The sequence below is a fragment of the Helicoverpa armigera genome, chromosome 1, assembly GCF_030705265.1.
Source record: "Helicoverpa armigera isolate CAAS_96S chromosome 1, ASM3070526v1, whole genome shotgun sequence".
Taxonomy (NCBI): domain Eukaryota; kingdom Metazoa; phylum Arthropoda; class Insecta; order Lepidoptera; family Noctuidae; genus Helicoverpa; species Helicoverpa armigera.
In genome coordinates, this window is record NC_087120.1 from 12387003 (window position 1) to 12413254 (window position 26252).

The following is a 26252-nucleotide window of genomic DNA, read 5'->3' on the forward strand; positions in this document are numbered from 1 at the left end:
TAGGGCATCGAGCATCACTCATGTCTTTGAACATCGCAGTTTAGGTCACTGGCCATTATGCAATTATACACCGCTTTGCAATAAATGATTTATTCCTGTCCACGGATGCTCTTCGTTATGAAATATTCGAGCGACAGATTTTCTGTGCGAGCAAGCATGTTTGTTGCTCAAAATTGGCTAATTGCTTCTCATGTGATTAATGTAAACGGGTCACTAAGCTTCGGATCCGTACTTATATTTGCAGACATAAATATAATGTTCAACTATACAAGTAATGTTTGGGTAAATCGGTTGGCCGAACTTGGGTAACATTGTCTCAACGCTTGAGTGTACGGCGCGGAGTATTTGAGAGTACTTCAACTGCGGTCTGGTTTATTCAAACTACCTCTTCACTATTGAATGAGGACAGCCTATTATGATACAAAAGAAAACAATTTTATATTCTTTGGTACTTTACGATGATATCAATTTATATTATAGCAAGCATGTTTACCATTATACGAGTGCAGACAGGGTAAAGCCTATAGCACCGTAATAATTAACATTAGTGCAAGCTTGATTCGACATTTGTTCATTAAATTGAACCTTTAGTTATAATGAGTGTAATAACGCTCCGTTTCGCTATAATTATTTTGCGAAATAACTTAAAATGGATCCTGCGAGCGATGATTTATACAACCTAACAGTGTAAAATTAGACAAACGGTCAAAACATATTAAAATACTCTTAATTGGATTTATTCGAAGCATATTCGTGTTACATTTTCAATTAATCTAAGAAATCCGTTTCGTGTAAACGTACGTATTTTGTACCTAGGTACATGTACCGATATAACTCTTAACGTTGGATTTGATTATTAATAAGTAACCTTTTTTGTAACTTATCTTGTAGCATACTAGATAAATTGAATAGCATACTAGAGAGAATCGAGAAAAGAAAACCACAAAAAATCTTTTCTAAAAAATAAAAACTTTTTCTTTTCCTCTTCAGTGTTTTCTGAAGAGGGTTTCCATTTTCTAGGAATATAATTGAAAAAAAAAAGAGTAAGTACCTACTAGAAAACTGAAGAAAACCGGTCCTACAATCGCATAGGTACTCAAAGCTTTATTAATCTTATCGCTATAACTTTCGAGTTAACTCCTTAACAAGAAAAAATACTTCAACCGTAGGTAACTTGCATAAGGTAATAAAGCTTGTTAGTAGTTTCGAGACTATCTATCACTTCTCAACAGTTCTGACTTTGAAAGAAAATATTGGAAACTCTGGCTGCTTACTTATGACAGCGCTTTCACACTGGAGGTTTTTCCGAGCGTAGCGCGCACAAGCGCGTAACACACTCCGAGCAGCCAAAATCTGACGGTTTTTAACATCATATTGTGGTTGTCAATTGTTTGTTTTCGAGCTGAACGCGAAACCGTGCAGTGCCGCTCGGAAAAACGGCTAGTGTGAAAGCAGCGCAGTCACCTACGCAGGCACTTTAAGTTATATTCAATGAATGCTTTACGTTGTCAATAGCAAACTCATACAAGTTGCTAATTATTTACTTGACATTTAAACTTGTTATGCCTATTTACGTTATGTTTGGCAAAACTAAGGAATATCAATTCGTTTTTGACAAGGTGTCCCAAAACTCAACGTAAACCGGGCTGGAGTAGTAAAAAAATAGTCTAGTTTCTTTTTTATCATGCTCTAGAGTATCTGTAAATCGGTTTAGTAGTTTTGGCGTGAAAGCGCGACAGACGGACAGTAAGGATTGGCTCAAGATTATTGATTTATCAACCGAGAGTTCCGATGCGAATATCGAGTAGTCAAATTGATATTGACTCGATACAGATAATATTCCTGTCAAAGTCCGAGAGTTCTGCGGTAAGTCTGGTCAATATATCTTGTAAGAACTAAGTTCTCGAAGGCAGGTGCATAGTGTTCGCCAACGGTGCCATGTAATCCCAGTTGTAGGTAGGTAAGTAGTTGTCTGGTCCGACGTTTTGGAGCGAGAGTACTTAGTACTTCATACTTGGATTACGAATTGAGAAATAGTTACATGAATAAGTAACTGTAACATTGCATTGCAGTTGAATATATTAATATGTATGTAAAAATAATTTTAAGTTACAGATTGTGCGACCAAACCAAAATTGTAACCGTCGCGTACCACAAAAACTTGTAAACGTCTGTTGAGCACTTGTCTAAAAAACGTCAGATTATGACTTTGAAATAAGGTCCGCTTTGCAGCCACATTTTTTTAGACATATGTTCAACAGATGTTTGCATTTTTATAGTAAGGCTGTAAGTGTTTAAAATATGTGTTAATAGCAGTTATTTTTTTGAGAAAGTGAGTTCTATACTTCAGTTACCATAACAGCAAGAGGAAAGCTCTCACAGCCATTTTCAGTTTAGCAATTCCTCGGGCTGTTAGTTAACTTGGTTCACATGCGAAACTCTACATCTATAATTCGATTTTGTCGGTCCACTCCATTTACCTTTTAGGTTCGTAATCTGCTCTATGAAGTCCATTATTACTACGGTCTTTTATCATTGGCAGCATGGTCTACTCCCTTACTTTCTCTTTGTAATGCCAATAAATAGTTTGATTGCGAATTTTCAAGAAGGTTGCCGAAAATGTAGGTAGGCACATAGATAACCTTTTTAAATTAACTGAATCGCACTTTATTAACGCTTCAAACTTACTACGCTTATAAGCGTAATAATTGTTAGGTCGTTAAATATTATTATTGAAAATTTTTTTTGAAGTGCAAAAAACCTGAGGGGTAAGGGTGTAAGATTCCTGGAACCGTTATTTAATTTCTTTGATTTGCGTGTAGGTTTTGATGTAACGATGTATCTGAGTGTTTGATTATTTGAGGTATTTTCTTTTTTTGACTTGACTTTTATGTTTCCACGATATTTATAAATATTTTGCACAGCATATTTTTACCATTACTCTATCATCTCATTCAAATAATTTGTTACTGTATGATTGGCTCTGCAATACCAACAAATGGCATATTGTTGACTAATTAGACAAACGAGAATAAAATAAGGCAATATATGAGTCAGATCTACGGGACGCGGTCGTTCCTCATCATAATACCGCGACCCTGTACGGGAGTTTCAGCACTGATTTTCAATGACAACCGAGGATTCCACTGAATGGGACTTCATTCTATTTTAGCGGTTCTACGTAGCAAACGTATTGAACATTTATGGTTGTAGGTAGGTACTTTCAATTAAACTGAAAGCGATCGGTGGTCTAGCTTTCAATAAGATTGCAAAACGCATTCAAGGATGATCGTATCTTTATTTGATTGAATCTTGGAAGCGTTTGATTTTGTGTTCTTCTGGGCGTGACGTGAACGTGGCCTAAGGTTGAAGAGAATGGTCGATGCAGCAGAGTTCGTAGAAAGATCTAGCTAGACGCACCGAATTATGCTGCACTTGTAAAAGCGCCAAGTTCAGAGATGGTTAAGATATTAGATGTCAACACAATATACCACATTCATATCAAAACTAGTACAAAAATATGAGCTCTTTAAAAAAAAAAGTCTCAATATATCAAGCAGCATAGCAGTGACTTTAGTTTCTAGGCCCGACTTTTCCATTATCATAACTGGATTTGTAGGCATTATACATTGAAAACAATTGTAAGTGAATACCTACAACCTTTAACCGAAAGTTTCCTTCCGAACAATAAAGACCGAGTAATCGAATAATATTAACGTGACTAACTTCACAACTTTATCGTATACCTAACCTTATTTGTAAAATGCTTCAAGCCTTTGGAACAACTGTAAACTTCCAATTATTTATATGTAACTGTTTCGAGGTCTCGAATAATTTATTACTATCAAAAGCTATCCTATAATTCCAAATAGAGAATATCTGCTGCTAGCGAACGTTTCTAGTGATATTAAAATCCTCTTTACGTAAGCCATAAGGGCCTTTGTGCATCTCTCCAATATCCGATTGTTGTACTACAATACCTGCATTTCATTTCCCAGTAATGCATCGGAGCCGCAAACCTTAAATTTACTTGCATATTCAGCTCCGTCGGATTTACGCTCCGTTAATATCCCGTAATCAGTGTACCTACGTGAACCGACACTATTTGCCCAACCCGAATAATGGGAGCTTAATGATGGTGGGTGCTCATTCAAATAGCACCACCGTAATATGTCTGCCGTAATTTTCGTTCGTATGTTAACCTACATTGCAAATTTCATTAAAATGACACTACGTCAGTCAAAAGGAAGCGGCGGTCGGCACTTGCGTCCAATCTCCATGCATTTAGTATGAGGCTGGACTATTTTAGCACCGAGCGCCTACAATATTGAATATAATATGATTACGTTATGTAGAACACGACAAGGACCCATAAGCTTGTAAAGACAATATTATATTGTATTTATCGATGGCATAGAAGCTGGCTCTGAATTGTGAAACGGAATATTTTATTACTTGTTTGCATGACTTGGGGTGTGAACTGAAAATAATTTTTATTTATATTGGTTCATTTTGCCAGGGGCATAAACCACGTGCTTTTGCTTGAAATTGTTACAATGAGTGCATTTATAGCAGTTCTTAGTAATCCTTTGACACAATACTAGCGGTATTACGTCAATAGAACGCGCATCGCCTGAGTACGATATCCATTTTGCTACAAATCTATTAATAAAGCTACATTGTCTATATTATTAGGTAACATTGGTCTGATTACTATGGTACAGCTACTTCAGACTTCGTATTTTACTAATACCAGGCCTCTGTCACTCGACGTACTTGCGCGCGATAAATGCCTACCGCTCGCTGGGTTACCGGTAGCCCCACGCGGCTCAGGGCTTTCGACAGCCGCTCGCGACGCGCGCGTTTTATGTTTATTATTTTTATTTGTGAACATTATGTTTATTTTTTATTTGGTTTTAAAAATTATCTAATAAACTGAAGAACTATTTTGATTTGTGTAGGTGTATATGTGACTATTTTAGGAAAATATAAAGGTTTCCTTTTATATATGTACAGGCATTTAGAAATATTTTATACCTAGGTTTCTATTTTTTTAAGTAAAAATACTTATCTTCTTTGTCATTTTAAAAATAAGCGACTTACTTTAGATACTTAAATTATAGATACTTATACCTTATACTTAGTTATACATGCAATGATTACCGAGTTTTGTAGCTAAAAACATTTCAAGTATAAGTAGGTATAGTTCTCGGCCAACTAAATGGTGGCTTGGAACATTGCATATATCGCTGCGCAGAAACCAATTTTGGGCAAGTAGGTATGTATCAGCGGTCAACGATGTTGTGCCAGGAGTAATAGGTAAGTATAGAATACTTGCGTGTTCTGTGCTCGAAAAGTAGTTGGACCCCCATTGATTCGGGAAGTCAGTTACAAATAAGCGTAACTTTGTTCCCTATTTAATTGTAAGAGGCAACCCTACACTCGCTGCCGGCACGGTCGCGGTCACTGAACTGTGCGCTATCGCATTGAAATAACAATCGAGCGCTGGAGTTTTTAAGGTTCATTTTCTAACGCAGCTATGAATTTGTAGGTAGTTTGGGAACTTGTAGGTGCTTATAACAGTAGGTATGGACTTTTTTGTATGGAGTGATTTATCTGTTACGTAGTAACTATTATATAATCTGTGCTAATACTAAGTCCCAGTCATCCTCGGGATTATCCCATGAACCTATGCTATTATTATACCTATGCGGGTGGATTCTCGTCATTGCATTTAGTTCTATTCATTTTTTAATGCTTCCGATATTTTTTTTGAAACGCCCAATTCAAATATCTAGGTAATACAAAAATATACAAATAACCTGTGAGTCCATTACTCGGAAATAAACTATCATAGTTTTAGATTACGCCTGAATACGTCGAATGATGCGGGTATCGCACCGCAAAAGCCTCGTCAAACACAATTCAATAGGATCGCAGAGCTTTTATTTGTAAAAACTATAAAATGTTTTAAAATATTTACTTTGTATTATTTGTCACTCCATATTACCAATATTCAAAATAATTTTTTTTCCTACTTTACAGGAAGAAACCACGGAAGTTACAAGCCGCGGAAGAAGCACAATATATTTTCATAGAAACTTTCTTCCTTGAGAGCGTTTTAAAAGTTTTCATTCACGTGTACGCTACTTTTTCCCAAAAGGTTTACAAATATCATAAGGCTTTGAGTTAAAACCGTAAAAACTTACTCTCAACTTGTCAACGGTTTAAGGCACGTGAAAGTTTGCGATTTGAGTTTTCCGCACGTGACTTAAAGGGGGCACGGCTCTATACATAGGAAACACCAAAAATTTTACTTAAACAAGCTTCACAGTTAACCCACATTCGAATAAAATTTTGCGTAACAAGGAAATCGATTGTATTATACAGTTGAGTTATTTTAACATTAGTATAACTTCCAACTTCGCGGAAGGAGGTACTTGTGTTTAAAAACATTGAGAATACCCCCGTGACCCATTACGACACGTGCCGATATTCAAATCAAGCCCTCACGTGCCCAATAATTACCGAATTAAGAGGAATGTTTTAAGAGTTTTAAATAGACGCCGGATGTATTGCAGTAAATCTTTACGAAATGCACTTTCTGCGGAAATACAAGATGTCATCCTCAAAGATTTTAAGCATCGAAATTGACACTTATTTTTAACGAACATTAAACTGAGTGTTTTTTATAAAGGCGGGTCTACGCTAGACGATCCGAGCACGAGCGGAGCACGAGCCGAACACAATTCGTCTAGTGTGGACCAACTTACAACGCCGCGAACGGCTCCGCTTGTGCTTCGCTCGTGCTCGGTTCGTCTAGCGTAGACCCGCCTTAATGCGATTGAATTCTCTACACGGATGGCCAAATTAAATTTCATAATTCGTAAACATTCACACCAAGGCAATGTCAAAACCACACTATTACAACGCATTGATAGGCGTGGATTACACTGAGGTTGAGGGGGATACAATGAGTGTTCGGGACACGTTCTCTATTACTAAATATGTTGAATGCCATCTTCAAAACTTTGATATAAGTATCTAGAATAAACAACAAGTCAGTGTACCAAAAATATATGTAGTTAGTTTGTAATTATTAAGGAAATTGACGCTTGCAGACACATGCATGATCAACACAATCTGGCTGACCCAGTTCTACGAACGCCTGTATTGTTCTGAGCTCGATAGTTACCATTGACCGTTTAATTGATGAGTAAATGTAAGATATTGTGTTGACAGATTGCATTGAACTGTCCGCGTGGGAAATTGCAATAAATGGAATTATATTTGTTTTAATAATTATATGGCGCCAGTCGGCGCCACTATAAAAGCGACTACTATTTCAATGACTAGTATTTCAATTTATCATGTACAAGTTCTCGATACCTGATCTATGTATTATGCGCACTTTTACGTTTAAAGTTTTTGTTTTATTTTTTGATCAAGAGTTACCATTATTATTTTAACATACCCAGTAATAAGTAAACGATTTTTGTGACCATTGTATTTTTGAGTTCATAACTTGGAAAGCCCAACTTTCAAATATAAATAACCATATTTAAAACTGGAAAACATATGAAAGCAGGTACATTAACCTTTTCTGTATGAATCAACTAGGTATTGTTATTTGACGCCAAGTCTGTTTTTGTTTACTTTACTGTTTATTTGAACTTCACCGAAATAAATGTTGATGCGTAATTGTGTGCAGCAAATTGTTTTACGGAATTAATAAATAAGCCAGAGTGACGGAACTCTCCTTTGAAAATACGATCTTTTGTACAACATTGGAGGAGTTAATGTGCTAATCTTAGCATTTAATACTGCAGGTCACAGATGGAAGGGTTTGGAATACATCCAAAGCTTATCAATTGGCAATTTTAATTCCATTGTCAATGCTGCAGCGAAGGTCGGCGAGTCATCGCTACTGTTTTTGTCTTTTATTCGTCGAATGTACGAAATGAATTTTATTATTAGACGCAGAATTAATAAATTCACTGAGCTATTTACTTATTCGACGGCAGCAATGCACAAACGGGGCATAGCATAGTTCAAACGTTTGCGAACCGCGGACCGCGATCCAGGGGCCAACTACTCCTGGCAATATTAAATTGTAATATTAAACTTTGTTCATATGTCTCGTAGCAAACTATGCACAATTGCACATGACACACAATTAAAATAAAATTTACGAGTCCGGTATTTGTGAAAAATAGTTTTAACGAATTTCAGTTGAAATTGAAAATACCTATGTCCGTGAAACGGAATGTGTTCATGCAGAATACAGAACTGTGGCTATTTTCTAACTATACTATACATATATACCTAAATCAATTAAGGATAGAATTGATTGTCATAAAATTTATGAGCGAGATTTTTAAAGATTTGCATGACATTTACACTATTTTGCGACGGCCAATGAAACGATGGATGGATTGTGTGAAAATCGACATGGCATGTTACTTGTGAGGTCACGGCAAAGAGAAGAATGGAAGTAGAAAACATGCCGCGCCGATCGATAGAATTCGGATATTACGTAATTTTAATTTGTCCCGATGACCTAGAACCTGGCTGGCACCAGCATTACAAAATGACTAAAATTTTAAAAGGACACTTATTTCTAGCATTTTTATCGAAACCTAAGGCATTGATGTCCTATTAACTGAAGGCGACGACGTATAGTACATTTATCAACCTTGAACAGTTTATAGTATTGCCGAGGTTCAATGTTTCATGCGAAAAAAGACGCGCTTAGCAGATGGTATTACCTAACTATAAAATAGTGATAAACTTAATTTATTATAATAAATTCATAGCAGTAGTTGCTCTTTGTATTCGACCGAGTTATTACTGTCGAAATTGCTGTGTGGTTCATTTATCATAATAAGTCTCATTTTTCTCCCGCTTTCACCCAGGTCCAAAGGGGACCATCTCGCGCCTAGATAAAAAGGTAGCATATAACTTCCAGGATCCTATATGTGTCTTAAATCTGGTTAATTCAGCTGTTTTACTGTTTCACATTCCATATAAAACGCGAAAGATTCATGCAATGGATATTTTAATACGAAATGAAAATCCTAGCCCTTATAAAAAAGGCATAAAGCCAATTACCTAATTAATATTAGGTATATCTAAGAAAAAAATCTGTTGATCAGGACCGCGACAAAAAATCTAGGCGTCAATTTTTGTACCGCCCAAATATGATTATGCCTGAAAACTGCGATCATTTTACATTACGTTGAGTAAGAATAGACCATCTTTATATTTTATATCGACCATATTTTATAAAGTTCCATATCGTTTTTCAACTGTACCTAGGTCCGATGGTACACGAAAAAAAATCAAAGTAAACGCGTTAAAATGAATGACTTACCCGTTCTTGTTGGAGGAAGCAATGCATTGCCTGTGTCACGTCTGCTGCGTGAACTGAGTTGTGGTAGGGGTTGCTGCTGTGGTATCCTTCTTCGATTAGACTGAACAGTTTCCATGCTTTTGCCGCGTCGAGTTTGAAATAGGAGAGGAGTCCGTACATCTGGAAGAGATGCACGCACAGCACGGGCAAGCATCTCCCTGGTGGAACAACGAAGTATAAGTTAATTAACAGGCTTTATAACGGCTGATGACAGCCGGTGTATGGTAAACAGTATATAATTGTATCAAAGAGCCATACACGACTAAGGCGATTCACATACAATACCGCTCACCGCCACGGTAGGCGTATTTAATACGCTTTGTTAAATTCGCGAACACCCAAGAGTAAGGCGCACTTTACCGCCCTACCGCAATTCGCGCCGTTACGTGTTGCCTTACGATCTTAGCATTATATCGAAAGTAATGTATTACTTTATTTGAGCTTTGCTTCAATTCCTACAAAATGTTGCTGGTTTGAATAAGTAAATTAAGTTAACGTACATACGTGTTACTTCACCAATCACTTTGATATTCACTGCATTCAAAAAATAAATACCAATTCGCAGAATGAAACTGCCTTTACAAGTATCAATAGGTTCGCTCAGTTTCGATTTGTTTATGCCCAAAGCTGCGGTCAAAGTTTAAATTAATGTTAACGAGAATACTTCATGTTCAGACGTGCTGATATATGAACGCGGCACTAGTAGAGGCAAAATAAAGTAGTAACAATGAAAATATAGCGAGTTTTATTTTTCATGGATATTGACAAAAGTTCGAATTCGAAATAAATCAACAATACTACAACATTGAAAAAGATTTTAATCATTTCCAGCTGCATCAATTCAATGCACAGCCGAGTAACCAATTAGGGTAGCCACAAAAAGCTTTATATATCTGAATTGATGACTTTTTACGTTCGACAGTAATTCAAGTATATCTGGTTTCAGCTACGATTTTCAGTGTTTGTTTTGATTGCGTTAAGCCTTTTAAAGTCAGTAAATCGGATCGCACAAAGTAATTGAGAACGCTTGAATTAAACGAATTGAGAACAACGAGAGATTTTCCAAATAGTGAGATAACTGTAGGTACTTCGAAGAATTACTCGTATAGTTTGGAAAATCAACCCCTATTTAACGAAAAGCCACTTCAATTCGTTTGAAAATAAATATGACTAATATGGAAGTAAAGTTATATCGTGCGAGTCTTTCTAATGCGCACATATCGAAATGATTGAATCTATGCTTAATTTTATCGAGGCCAAAAAACACGAAATAATTATTTGCTTTTTCACATGAAAAAAAAAAATGCCGCTGTATAGCAGATATTGTGATAAGCCCCTTTCGTGTCCCTACTTATGAACATAAGTGCACCTGCACACAATAGCTGTAATTACATATTTTTTTTTAGAAAGTTGATACAATCTACAACTTTGTGGACTATATTTAGCTATCTAGGACATCAAAGTGGGAATACTAAAGTTAGGTACTTCAGTAAAAATAGGCTTTGATCGAAATTTTTCAATTGTAGCGATATACGTCAGCTAAATAAGCTCGTATTCGTACACTAACATAAAAAAAAAACATGTTAGTCACCCCCATACCACTACTTGTGTACACTACTAATAAAACAGTTTATATAATGCAATTAAAAAAATCACTGCTTTTGTCATTAATCGTTTAAGCAATCAGCATATTAAGTTATAGCTAACAAGCCAGCGGTATCACTTACCGAAATCACTTCACTATTTTGCGCACCCAACTTAGAAGCCAACAGCCTTCCACGATATTAACACTATAAAAACGATAACTCGAAAGTACCGATTATTGAGAATAATTTTAATTAATTACCTATCATATTTATACAAGAGCTATTCTCAAAAAAATGGATGCTATGCAAAGCTAGCACTTCTTCTTTGCTTTAGAGAGCGCCGTTCCACCGAGACAGATAAAATATAATCATAGTATCCATCTCTCCAATCAGAAATCTCGAGGAAAACGACTTTTTCCTACGAAGAGCTTTTACAATCGTGATATTTCATTTCCTATGTTCGTATTTTTTGACTAACAGTAGCTTACTAGAAAACTGGATTTTGGTATTTGAGTAGTTATTTCTTTTCCATTTCAGAGATCGTTTGGTAGATTGGGAGAACTATAACACTATATGGCTTGTTAGGTGATTAAACCTGCAGCTCACATATTTTGTATGTGAGGGGCAATCAAACTCTTTTTTGTCTACAAATTATTTTTTATAAAATTATTTAACAGTCGATGAGAGGAGAAGAATAATAGAACAATCAAGTACAAGGGTGTTGGTTATTCCTTAAGAAATCTCTCCGAGCAGCCAGGTATGGGAGAGTTAAAAACAAAAATACAGATGTTTTACTTAAACTTGTCCGAACAGCCACGTATTTTGTTTCTACGATTTATCGAGTTTTGTGAAGTTGGACACAGAAACGAGGGCCGTGTAAGTCGGAATAAGTCGGGGCACAGAGGTGACAACGCTGCGAGCGACGCGACAGTGACACAAATGTGTCGCAACCACACCAGGCCACATGATAATTTTGAAATAGCCATGCGCTATTATTATGCAAAAACTGTTGAGGTTTCTGTTTTTGTGGCTGTTATAGACAATAGTTTTTTTTTGACAATATTATGACAAAACCGTTAGTTACGAAAAGGTTTATTTTATGCGTAAGGCCGATGGATTTTGTTTAAAATTGACTATCCCGTTAAAAAAGCCGGTATCATTATATAAAGACAAGAAAATGGTTTTGTAAGAAGAAAAAAAATAAGAAGTCCTGTTTAAATGGGGATTGATATACTTTATTTAAGACTTGTACTAATTTTAATGACTTACATCCTAGTCGGAACGAACATCTGGGTATTGCCTGAACTATTATTAACTTACACGCGTTGTTCATTGAACGTCTAAATGGGCTTCACTGTATGGTCACATTTCTAAACTTACTTCTTAACATTTAGAGTGTTTACAAATATACGTATTCAAATTCGAAATCAGAGACAAGAAAATCTCACACTTGATAATTTGACGGTAAAATAACTATTGGTCTATAAAGCTTTGAATTCAGTATAAAATGAGCAATAAACACGCTTAGTGGACTAAACATTCTTCATTGGCTCTTTAGGAACGGTCCAAAATGAAACGAGCAAAATTCTAAAATTCAGCAAATATACAGCTTCAGCTTTCATCGTAAACTGTACACAGGAATTTAAATAAGAAACATTCCTACTACGACTCAACATAGCATATTAATAATTAATTTCAGTTGGCGTACCGATGCACCTGCGCAGAATAGTAAAACGATCATTCGGAAATGATTATGACCTTTTATGGGTGCCTATTTTATATAATTTTCTCGTAAGTGCTGGTTAGTCACGCAAATACTAAACTACTTTTATATATCTTTAATAAAAGATCGATATTGCAATCAAAAAGTAAATGGTGGAAAATTGTGTTTGCTCGCATTTTACTCGTAACGTTAGGATTTCACTAGAGAGCTTTATTTCCCTACGCTAGTGAGCTACATGTGAATGCAATATTGATGTGCTTGTATTTCCCGTCCATTCAACTATTGAGAGGAATGACGCATCGGTGACCGACTTTATAGATTTTATTTATATCATGTTTTTCTATTTCTAAGCGCATTTGTCTTTGTACCGAATGATTTGACGTTTGATCGTACCGAAATTACAAAAAAATATAACTAGGTATATTCATTAAATACGAATTTTTAAAATTTTTTAAGAGCATTATATTCATGAGTTTATTAGAAAACAAAAACATTGTGATTGATTCTTATATGCTAACCCAAAAATGAGCTTCTATTATCGCGAGTAAGTTAAGGCGAGGACGTCATAATAATCAGATCGCAGTCAATGTTTGGCTCTTTCTACAATTATAACTATAATATGTTTGTCTACAGTTCAGTAAAATACATTACCTCCTGACACATTCTCAAGAATAAACGCGTTAAATTTCCATTGTACCGATTGGTTCAAGATGCACTGTAACAAAAGCAGAAAAGTTTATTAACACCCTTAAAAGCGCTTCTCTTTGAAGTCGCGAAGTCATTCTCGCAAGCAGTTTTGTAGAAAGTAGTAGCAATGCGATAGAAAAATGTCGTAAAAAGTCGCAAGGCATCGAGTCGAGTCAACGACCTTTAAGCAAGATGGATAAACACTTGGTACGATAAAGAATCATGTTTGTTCCGCGGATTCTTGGCCCACCGTCAATGTCCATTGCATCAGGTAGGAATTTTAATACTTGTCAACGTCACATGCATAAATATGCAACTATAAGTCACATACGCATATTGCATTTCCGCATAAGTAACTTCAAATATGCATCGTGTAAATAAATTGTCGAAAGTGGTTGTTTACGAGACTAGACTCGGTTAAATTTCATCTGGTAAACCTGAGACTTATTATGTGACCGCCAAGTCTATTAATATGCGCCGTGCATGTGACATCTACTCTGATACTGCAGTATAATAGAAACGACAATTATGTTCGCAATAAAATTAAGCAATAATTTTACATAAAGGAATGCGCGAGCGTTCGTAACTACGGCTGCATACTACGTACATCGTTTGGATTTTATCAATTTTTATAGATGCATTAGGCCGTCGTTACTATGATTGCTGTATAGATGAAGGTCTGGTTTGTATACTATAACATCATATAAGGTGCAGTACCATATATGAACGCTAAAAATAAGATCAAGAGCAATAACGTCGCCACCAAACAGGGCATCACCTCGCATCGGGGCTGGACGCCACGAGTATAGAAGAAATCGACATACGTTTTTATTCGCATTGCGACGTCCTTGCCTCGACTACTTGAAACGCAGAACGACATCCAACAATATGTCACAAGAACATACCTACAAATAGTGCGTGAGGACGGTTCTTGAATACAGACAAACGACATTTAAATTTGTGGCGGAGCTAGAAACAATACGAGTCGCTGTAGCGAAGGACTGCGGAATGACCATGATGGGAGAAACAATGAGTGACGCCGCCGCGTTAAACATGCCCATTATGGCACAGATTAACTATGCGCCGTGTATACGTTACAACGCCTAGTTAACTCTTTCGCAACACTTTGGGAGTTGAGCGCTGAGCGCTTCAATTTAATTCCCAAGCGAGAGATAAACTTTTAATGCAGATCGCGGAGACGAATCAAGTACTAAATAAGTGATAAATTGTACTTAATGGATTTATTACTTTGTAATCAATGGAATAGTATTCGATAAAACCTCCCTATCACGAGTGCAGTCCGCAATCGTTCATAAGTCCGCGTGTCTGTAAGAGCAGGTACTCACTTGCACTTGGCCGAGCGATAGGTCGTCGAGTAAAGCTTTTTCGGTGTACAGAGATCGTGTGAGTAATTTTTTCTTCCGTCTCTTATGCATGGTTAGAAATCTGCCCGCAGACATTTTCTTTTGCTTCATTTTGTTGAGCTCCGGGAACTTCTCTACCGGCGGGTCCGGTTGTATGTTCGATTCTGTAAACAATACGAGCATTAAGTAAATGCAGTCTTTTTTATACATCGGTTTCTTTAATTACGGCTGCAACACAGTTGACTACTGAATATTATTATATTGACTTCAAATGAATGAAGAAGTTTTTCGAAATAGGAAATTGACGTGAACTCCACAATATCGATAACACAAACGGCCGAGGAGTTGCGCGAAAATGAATGATGATATCAACACGAATGTATATCAGGGAACATAGCAGTTTATCAAACTCATTGTTTACAAAAGCATTGATAAAAATCCAGTAAAAGCGTTTACGAAGCGCTCTAAATAATGTTACGTTTCTAAGTACCATGCTAATCGATTACAGGATCTCGTGGAAACCACAAAGCTACGCGGGAAACCATGTTTTAGATATACGACCAACGTTTGTATATTTGAACAGTTTTCCCCGTAAAGCTCTGGAGAAGGGATTTGAATAAGATGTTTTCATAGAAGATTTTGCCTAGCAGTTCGATGTAAGAATAAGGTAATAAGCAAAATAATATAACATCGATCAGTGGAGATTGTCGCATGGTGGGCCAAATGCCCTAGGCCTAAGAGAAACACAGTACAATATATAAGACAATGGTAAACGAAAGACTTATGGCAAAAGAATGACACAACCTGTGTATTATGTAATGTGAAACAGGATTAAAAGTTTTTAACTGCGAATCAGTACTCGGAATAATTTCATCTCCCGAGTCTCTTAACACCAGCCAGACATCAAGTGTTATCGTGTGCCGACCGTTAGCACTCAAGACAATTGATAAAAAAAGGACAAAGCAGGGGTTTCCAATATGTGTTACGTGCCTAATTAATCAACCTCCGAAAACTTTACATCAATGGAAAACAAAATTTTCTGTGTAGGGACAGTAAATTATAGCTTTATTATCACTATCAATATTAAATTATTGAGCTTCGTTTATAGTGGTGAATAGAATTGCGTGGAACGTAATTACGAATAGAATGTAAGTATCTAGGTATATAGTTTTAATTACATGAAATTAATCGCTTATTCGCCTATTTATTAAAATCTTAAGAAAATATTGACATAAAGAGAAAAAAAAACTATATAGTTTCCATATAAATTACTGAAAATAATAGCAGCTGTCGTGGGCTTCCTCTGGCTGAAAAGATGATATTGAAAAATTAATGAAAACTTCTTTAAAGCCACAGCTTTCTTTATAGCTTTTAAGGTTGCTGATTACCTCACTTTATCTAAGTAAAACAAAAAAAATATTTAATTCATAATCATAAATTGATTTCACATACGTACATAATTATCGGCCTTCAAATGACTCGTTTATGAAAATTAATTGGTACATATCATAATGTACATTATTTTGAGGAAATACAATTTGCTATTCAAAACGGTTTTGAACGTTTTTGATCCATGAAGCAAGCGAATTCCTGAAGAGTTTATTTTATGTTTATGTCTTAATGGTTTTCTTTTGAATCTCGATTTAGAACTTGTAATTTCAGCTAGGTAGTCAAAGGAAAATATATTATTAAAACTTTGTAAGTTTAAATTAACTCGCATTCCAACACCTCCAGTTCAAACGTCAATTAATTTAAATTATCAACTAGAGGAGATTTATTTTTGTAACGGACATACATTTGGAACGTTATTCTGTTTAATATTTAAGCTTTTGTCCAGCACTAAAGTATAATACCCTACTTATTTACAATTCATTTACAAACTTTATTCAGTTTCAGAGAAACTTTTAAACAGCTGCAAAATAAGCTGAATTAACAAAAACATAGTTTGCGGCGAATACAATAGAAGTAGATTTAACTCGGTTGGCAATGACAGTACAGAACATTCGTGAATACGACTCTCAACTTTTTACTATGTGAAACACAATTGTATTTTTTTTCGAATGTAAGTTTGTAAAAACTACAGAGTTGATTTTTCAGCAAAAGCTCGTCCGTCAACAAATACCACGTCCTTATGTTTGGTGATGGCAAAATAAATAGTTACCAAATGCGGTATATTGATATAGCGGCGCGTTGATAAACTTCGCAACGAATTATCTGTTGCGATAAAATAGTAATACGAACACAATAGCCGTGTTTTAACATATTTTTAGTGTTAATGACAAATCGAATTGTGTACAATCGATTCGACTGAAGCGTAATAAACGAAATATTGCAAAATCGAGAAATGATTTATAGAAGCACTTAGTCGATTTGTTTGTATCACGTCCATGTATGTAATTCAAGTTTGATACGATACTCCGGAAAACAAAACGTTAGTTGCTGCCAAGATTCTTATCTTTTAGCACTGACTGCATCGTTGAATGAGAATAGGCGACGAATATAAGAGCAGTTTCGGACTATCGTATTTTATCGCGCGTAACGCACGGTATTTCTACGCACGACAAATTCCGAGCGGAAAAATCACAAGCATCGCTCTAAAAGTCAGTGGCGAAATAAATACATCTTGAACTTTTAGCCACTGCCCAACATGTGGCACAAAGTTGGTTTAACAACCAAACAGGAACCGAATGTGATTGCCGTGACTGCCCATTCTACTATCCATTTAGAGAAAAGTCAACAAAGAGCAACTGCGTTGTGGTTGCACCAATGCCTATATATAAATGTACCTAGCTTAGTACTACTGGAAATAGGATGTTTTTTAAAATAACCATATGCTTACTTCCTCGAAACGAGGTAAATAAATTCACGGTAAAAAATATTTCATTTAAATCTCCCGGCTTAAAATTTGTAATAACCAACACAGTAAAAACGCAACGTCCATCTCAACAGTTTTTACGTTTAAATCCATAAGCAAAAGTATTAATCTAGCCGTACGTGAGGTTTTCAGTTTTTAGAAGACTCGGTATGTTTTATTATTTTTTACTGCCGGTCCTTTGTTGCATAAGATATTTTGTATTATCTACTCCATAACTAAACGAGACACTGGTTACGATCTAAAATTAAACGTGGTTTCAATAGCGAATCTACTCTGAGTAATTTTCTGACGAGAAGAAAATTGCAGAGGGAATTTAAATGTCAAACAATTTTCCTACGGTCAAAATATAGAAACCAAATGTAAGTAAAGTAGAAAATTGCGAAACTTCGGACGAAATCTTCGGTTTTCCTAACTTTAGTTTAAAACCCTTTGTTCTGAAAACCGAACTTTATCTGGCTTCTTTTTCAACTTTCTTTTTAACCGGAATCATGCAGTTGATTTGTTTCCCCGTTTAATATTATACGTTCGAGGTATCGATCGCTTTACAGTGTAAAAGGAAATCATACGACTGCATACGCTTGCATTTGGATGGAATAGGAAAATATGTGCAACCGGGGATTTCATGTTGATACGTCCCACTTTATACTCTTGTTTCTCTTTGCTTGCGTAGCATTGTTCAATAAATTAAAAACTTGAGAAATTCTTTTGTGGTGATCTGGGTCTGGCTTTATGGAGATGTAAAGAATTGCATTATCCATAGCCAGTTTGTTGCAATCTACTTTTAATGCAAGCCGTTATTAAACGGAAAGGAAACTATTTTTGATAATCTCTTAGAAATAAGCCTCACGTCAATTTTTGAAAATTATCTCTCGAACTTTCCACACAGATGCAGCGTTCGAATAACAGTCGTGCTAATCCCAATTTTTTTGTACCTATTGTATGCATAGGTATGTAGTGTATAGTAGACAAAAGTGGGTTTCATACAACGTACTCATACTAGTGCAGGACTACACATCGATACAGGATTAACCTTTCGAAACCTTTTACAAAATCCATATTTCGACGAAGAATGCTCGTGTTCAGTATCGAACCGTGAAAGGTTTAATTAATCAAATTAGTATCAGCGCTCGCACTGTCGACGAAAAGTCTGAAAAGAGGAGTTCCTGAAAATATTTTTGAATCGCTATTTTTCGGAACTTCAACCTATTAACCTATTCTTTTACCGTAAAGGGTTTAAAAGCTGCTTCGTGACTTCAGTTCGAAACTGCATACCTACATAATAGTTGAAATAATTGACTAACGCAACCAACTCAAAAATGTTTTGTTTAACTAAATGGATTAAGCGTGCAAAATTATTGCACCTTCTTGAACATGGGAGCCCAAGGCACTGATGTAGTATCATATCTATGTATGTACGGATTTTAGTCACCCGAGCCTTATCCCCTAAGGCGCGGAAAGTATCCTTAGAGAACCTCTTTACAATGATCTCCCCCAGTTTATAGTGTTTTGTGTATGATGAAAGATTTATTTTCATGGTTTTCATTCATAAACACTTTTAATAAATAAGCAAACTATTCACTCCTAATGATCTGGTACTAAAATTTAAGTAATTATCAATTGTTGTACCACAGTCTATAAAATATCATAATACGTTTATGCTATAATACCTACATAATTTTGATTCAGAGTACTTCATTCAAAGTAATATTTTATGATGTTGATATTATATCAGTCACATGAGGTACATGTCAAAATTCTTTCTTTTGACAACTTAAAAGGTTTTTAGTGTTCCGTGCCTTAATGCGTAATCTGGAATATTTTCCTACATCGGATGGAGTCGCTTGGATAAAACTTGGAATTTAAGTAACGTATTTTAATTTTATTTATTTGGTTTGGCACAGATGTAATCCTCTGTTTTTACTATATTGGATTACTTTTAAACCTTCTGTGTAACGGCTATGTATTGTTGTCAAGCTAGCTTTGTGACCGGGGCAAAACAGCGAAAAATACATAGCTAAATTGTGTTTGCAATGGTAAAAATTTATGCATAAAAAACATAGGACGCCTAGGTAAGCCGAACAATGCTGCATATCTACATAAAAGGTTTTGGACAATACTATATTTCTATGAAAAACACAAATATTGTGTTTGTTATTTTTACATCGACTTTAAAAACTTTTTTATACAAAATGTGAATAAATGAAAGCACTCACGTGTACCAGATTCTATTTACTCTTCTATTACTATAACGTTTACTATACCTACTACTCGAAATTAAATTATAACAACAAAAATTACTACTACGAACTTATAAACTTTTTTCTATGATCTATACGCAAACAAATGAATTGACACATGCATGGGTAACAATGAAAAAAAATCTGCACAGGTATACGTAAATGAGTAACACTCAATTCATGCAGGGTTACTCACGTGGATATTGCCGGGATGGACGTGGGGACGTCCGCGACGAGGTCCGTGGGGAGGAGCGTGGTGAGGTTCGTCGGGATGATCGGGGAGAAGTCTTCGGGGACGCCCGCCGGGACATCCAAGGGGAAGTCCGCGGGGACGTCCGCCGAGACATCCGTGGGGACGATCGCCGAGACGATCGAGGAGACGTCCGCGGGCTCGCCCTCGGCGAAGACCGGGGGCTAACCCGCGGCGTCCCGCGACTTCCATGGCAAAGACCTATAACAACAACGATTCGTATACAACTTGCGACCTTAATAAGCCATCGAGCCGTGGGTTGCTTTAAAAACAGCTCTTCTCATGTATAAAGATTCAGTACATCATCAAAATTTGCATAAATATTTATCGTGAGATTATAAAACCGTTTAGCATACTAAAGGTTACAGTGCACGTGTCTGTTGATTCTTGACTGAAGAAAATTGTGAGTAAGTTTCAACAACACAAGGTAAGTTAACAAGAACGCTTCGTAGATTACTAACAGCTGCGCGGGTTGTATGCAAAGTTTAAAGTAGATACCGGTAAAAGGTTAAATAAAGTTGCATCGATCTATCCAAGCAAGGAGATTATACACTGTTGTAATTTCTAGCCACGTGTAACATTTCCACAAAATATTTGATGAAGGTCCGAAAGTTTCGCAACGAGTACTTAGTAACTGACTGGTGGATTTAAGAGAGGACGACTATGCATATGAAATTATATTTTGCATCATTGCATCACAGTTGAGGTGAACGATATATGGTAATTTTTTATTGCGGTTTTTTTCTTCTACGTGTACCAGGACTTATGCAAGGATGGTCTTGGTTGGCGTATAGTCCTAACTTTACTTCTCCTGAGATTACGCCTGAATGGACCACAAGCTTAATAAAAGCCCCCAGCGTTGTCCTATAAAAATATCTAATTTTAGAGACTACGGAAGCCAGGGACGATGTTATGCCTCAAGCGGGTGAGCTGTTTTTATTCAGCCGTATTGGGACCGGGACTAATGAGGTTGTATAAATAAAGAGACTTTCAAGATTAGTATCGGCCACAGCAAACTTTTTAATATTTTGGAAAATGCATAGAATATTACTTCAATAGTGAAAATAAAATGTTTATGAAAATTGTAGCCTCAGACCGCCTGTTATTTGAAAAAGCAGATAGACCTTTAAAAACATCGATTCCTTTGATATCAAAAATGTAGCTAGAGGATTATTTGTTGTTTTACTTAAGGGTAACAAGCTACAAAAGTAAAAAATGTTTTACTGAATACTACTGGTACCGTAAATAAGTAAACATTTAAGGCTTGTATGTAGGAGGTTATCTCCTGAATTGTCTTGTGATCACAATGTCATATTAGAAACCCCTTTGTGTAACATCTCATTTTTAATCATTCAAATATTATAACATTTTAAAATGATGGCAAACGAGAAATAATAAATCGACATTAACATTTTTAAATTGACATTTTTACATTACGTCTTGCTAATAAAACACAACTATCCGGTGTTAAAGTTCTATACATACGCCGATCTCAGGTCGGTACCTATGCATATAACAGACTGTTTAAAATAATGAACGAAGGCGTAAGCTGCTTCCCTTTATCCTCTTACTTATTTCAAAAGTATACTATTATATCGAAGCGTATGAACTAGTAAAGCTTCTTTCAATCTGGAAGAGTAATACTTTGACAGGACCAGTAATACTATGAAACGAAACTAGAGAGGATTCACTGCACTATATTTTATTAATTTTATTGTGGCCGCTAGTCTTTCATGTTTAAGCTGCATAGCTTTTATACTAGATTAAAAGTACCTATGTAATAAATTGGAAAAAGCCAGTCAGTTTTAGCGAGAAATTGAATTTAATAAGTTTTTTTTCATAAGAATTGTTATTCTGTCAGAAATTGTGATAATGTACTGCCCGGCCTCAGATGGCACGAAACATTTCTTCCTGTAGCTATAGGTATTGCAGTTTTGTATGCAATTTTAAGCACTCTGTTTTACTTGTGTCCCACCTGATGTATTCTCCTTGACAAGACTTCGTTAAGTAATTTCAATATTCAAATCTTCTGAAACTAATGGCAAGAACAAACTTTGTCCATAAAGCTTATACAGTTGCATAAATGAAATATTAAACTACACTAAATATTAAATCACATATGTATATGTTACTTCATTGATATGCAAGTGTGTCTACACTGGTGGCATATTTCCTAGAAACTGAAAATACGCGGGACTAATCATATTTCGTGCATCAATACCCTTTCAAAACAATGTAGGTGTAATTTCTATAGAAACCAGGCTCTGCACCTGTAATTTACCTACAGGATTTTGTATGATGAAATCTGAAATCACGTCATATTATGTGATTAAAAGTGGCCACCGATAGATACACGGGGTAATTTGGTAATTTCACGCACCTACACCACATAATTAATAAACGTTATTACCAAACGTGTGAAGTGAAAATGTTTTCGATCCGTATCTTTATCATAATAATACAGAGAAACTGTTTTATAATGTAATAACGCTATTTATAAGGTTCTATAAGCGTATTTATCTTGTTTTTGTAGTTGTTTTTTGTTCTATTTACGTAAGCAGACACGGGTTTAAGCTTATTAATCAATTAAAAGATAATCGTTTAGGCTTAAAAATAACTTAATCTTCAATTTTTTGGTAGCCGTAATTGAAACAATGTTTTTATTTACTTTATAAGTATAAGCTTTCGTAAGCTTGTATGACGCATTTCAAGATACTGAAATGTCAGTGACAACGCCTGTCCCAGAGGTGTTTTTCAATTTTTCTTTGAATTATTATTTTCGTAGAATGTAATAGGGTATGAGTATTAGTAGGGTTTGGTAGAATATTATGATCAGGGAATAGTGTAGGGATATACCATGTAGAACTAGAATTTTAGGAGTTACAAATACACCGAAACTCAAATACTACTACTTGCTCAAAATCACAATGGCAATAGGTATAACGGAGCACTAGCTAGATTGACGAAAAACGTTTAACAAAAATGAAAACCGGAGCCAAGGCTTTCCCTCCATATTGTATCAATTCAATATCGGAGAATAAAAATGGAAGTTTTCTAGTTCTCTATTTTTATTACTCGCTTTGAATTGGTTGTGGTGTTCACTTCCCTAACAGAACAAGTTGCTCGTTCAACGCAAAATATGTACTTGACTTTCATTACTAGCATTTATTCAAGAAAAAAAAGACAAAAAATAGAACTACATCACAAACAGCTATTAAAAAAATAGCACTGGAGGTGTTAAACTTTCAAGTCGGAGTACCGTCAAAAAAAAGATCTTAAAAAGTAGTTTTTTGTATCGTGTAATTTAATTTATACACCGTGTTTTCTTTGAAGTCTAGTCCCAGAAATGCTTTGCAAAGAACGCTACCAAAAGGGACTGAGAGACAGTAAGCTACTGAAGCAATACTTATTCAAAATGTTAGATTTCCCGACTTATTACTGTAATATATTTTATTCCCTTACAAAGTTCCAGTGTAATTCATGTTTTTACTGCAGCATCAAACTAGATCTTCAGTTTAATTCCGAGTAAAAATGTGAAAGCGTCTGAATTGCTACGACATTTCGCAACGAGAAATGTTTAATTAGCTTTGCTGCAGTTTCCCTCAAATCACCTCAAGTTATGTAAGGATCTTAGCTTTTACTTATCTAATTTATATAAAGAAAAATGAATCTCCGAAATAGGTATAATTATATGCTCGGAATTAGTATCTCACGCACATAAATATTTACATTATAACAAAGAGCACCAATTTTATATTATTCATTAAATGCTTTTCTGTAGTTTTTTTTTAAGTAGATTAAAATAAATCGTATTAATTGTGGTGTGGGCGTTTAAGTAATTTGGTACAATATTTTTTTAATTAGTTATTTTAAGAATAACCCGATTATGAATTAAAGCCTTTATCAATAGCTTGCCATATTTATAATTCAATATTTTGGACATGAGCCATTGTATGAATGTAATGAACACATTTGAAATGAAACATGCTGCGCTGAAAATGCCTGCACCTATTGGTGGAAACACAGCGGTTAAATATGAATAGTTATATTTTGTTGTAAATACTACCTACACATAACTTGACTTATTATACTTGTTGTCTTAGTACCAAAAAAATCTAGGCACTTTTCAAGCGTAAATTTAATTAGACGTTGATCTTAGTGGCGTAGAAATCACACATCAATTTGCAGACGTTATTCAAACTTCGTATTAATTGAGTAGAAAAAATGTATTTATTAACACATTTTTTAAAAATAGGTCCATAATTATTTTACTAAAATGGCGCATAATATATTATAACTTTGCGTTTATTCAAACACTAAAAGGTGTCGCAAATAGACACATTTTTTAAATTAGAAACCCTGAGCTGAGGTTAATGAGTATGCAGTCATTGGAACGCCAGGCGTTTCTCATCTAAGCCCTGGAGTAATAAATATTGAAATGCATTCGTTGTACGTGCTACCTTTGAGAGCGAGAGAGCTTACGGAGATGCTTATCACACACACACACACACACACACACACACACACACACACATATGTAAGAATCCTACTGTCATTTGATTTGTATATTACGACTTAATTGGGGCAATCAAGAGTGTGCTGCTGATTGTAAACATTCAAGATAGTTTTATTGAATATAAGGTAGTCACACATCCCTTAGAGAAGCTAGTATGTATGTCTAAATTACTAAGCTGTTTTACTCTTACAAGTAAGAGCTGTAGATTATTAAGTGTTCAAACTAAAATACAAAGCAATAGCCTAACAATGCGTTATACATGTCTGGGCTGACCTAGTACAGATTTGTCACAAACATATATGCGTCATACACTGTTCCTGTTTTAATGCTTTCGGTACACCGACGTCATCACGTTGCGTATTAGTATTATGAGATTGTATTCATGTAACAAATCTAAAAAACAGACTCAAGATATCATTGTAGCATTACTAATACGAAAACAGAAGTTAGAATCTTACGGACCGTGTTATTTTAACGTCAAGTTAAGAACTGGCCGATAGTTCTTTTTTTTTTAATTCCACTGGGAATATTTAAAAAGAAAAGAGGATACTAGCAGCCAATAAAATAAAATAAAGTTACCCCCACATTGTTACTTATCTTATAAGCTACATATAGCTATAAGCATTTTTGTTTCATCTACTTGCCACTATGGCATTTCTAGCACGAAAATTCTTTCCAGAAGATACTTTCAAAACGTTAAGCAGAAAAACAAAAGTTTTACTACTTTTAGTGTAATGCGGGGCACCGTATTCAGAAGCTGGGCCTGTGGCCAGGAAGTGAAATAAAAGAAATAACATAGTCAAAATTTCAGTAACTAAAGCTTGAAAAATAAATAAAAGTATCAAGAAATAACGTTTAAGTTTCCTATTCGTAATAAACTCGGTGAAGGCTACGTTACTTTAACTGAACTCCGTCGGCTACAGTCCGAGCTCCTTTTACACAAGAGATATTGCAAATTACTTTTAGATGTCTTGAAAAAAATGAGCAACGCAGCTTGCTTAAATAACAAGGACGACTGAGTTTAATAAGAGTGGCTAAGTTAGCGTTTAGGCCCAGACTCCACTAAAGCGGACCGGAGTAGTTTTTAAACAGAGTTTTTCCGCTTCGGGAACTGAGTTGGCAGAGACTTGCTTGGATAAAAAATTCGACTCATTGTTTAAAACAACTTCTGCATTTCTTTGGTGGAGTTCGAGCTTCCACTTTTCGGGGAGTTTTAAATAAAGCTAAGAATTTATCTGGCACTAGCTGTTTTCTTTTTAATTCCCGATAAGAACTACTACGCCATCCAAATTGTCTACGTATACCTTAGCAAATACAAAACATTATTTACTTGTTCCCACAAAAGATATTAAACAGGCGGGTGTACAATGAGATTTCCTTTAGTATAATCGCGCTTTTACATATCAAGATATCGACTATAATAAACAAAGGTACCACGCAGGCATCTCGAATCTAAATTCAAGCAATAAACGATCAACTAGTACGCTTCTTGCGCTCATCTTACAGGTTTCATATTTGAGTTCGAGTGCTGAATCCGAAGCTACAGATCTTTGAGGTCGATCAGACGAAAACGAATTGAGAGTCTATACTCCAGTCAAGGAT

General features: G+C 35.5%; 1 protein-coding gene across 6 annotated transcripts in view; it reads right to left on the reverse strand.

Annotated features, from left to right (window-relative positions):
- The window catches only part of LOC110376623 (dual specificity calcium/calmodulin-dependent 3',5'-cyclic nucleotide phosphodiesterase 1A), a 98848-nt gene that overhangs the window by 43867 nt on the left and 28729 nt on the right, over positions 1–26252 (reverse strand). For 3 of the 6 annotated variants that reach the window (XM_021335175.3, XM_021335176.3, XM_049840231.2), the window contains exons 3-6: positions 20081–20335; positions 14755–14936; positions 13373–13436; positions 9374–9570 (exon numbers count right to left, since the gene is read on the reverse strand). In XM_021335175.3, coding sequence (XP_021190850.3) covers positions 9374–9570; positions 13373–13436; positions 14755–14936; positions 20081–20335 — 698 coding nt within the window. The remainder of the gene's footprint in view (positions 1–9373; positions 9571–13372; positions 13437–14754; positions 14937–20080; positions 20336–26252) is intronic. The other 3 variants (XM_021335177.3, XM_049840252.2, XM_049840245.2) reach the window with 2 other exon arrangements.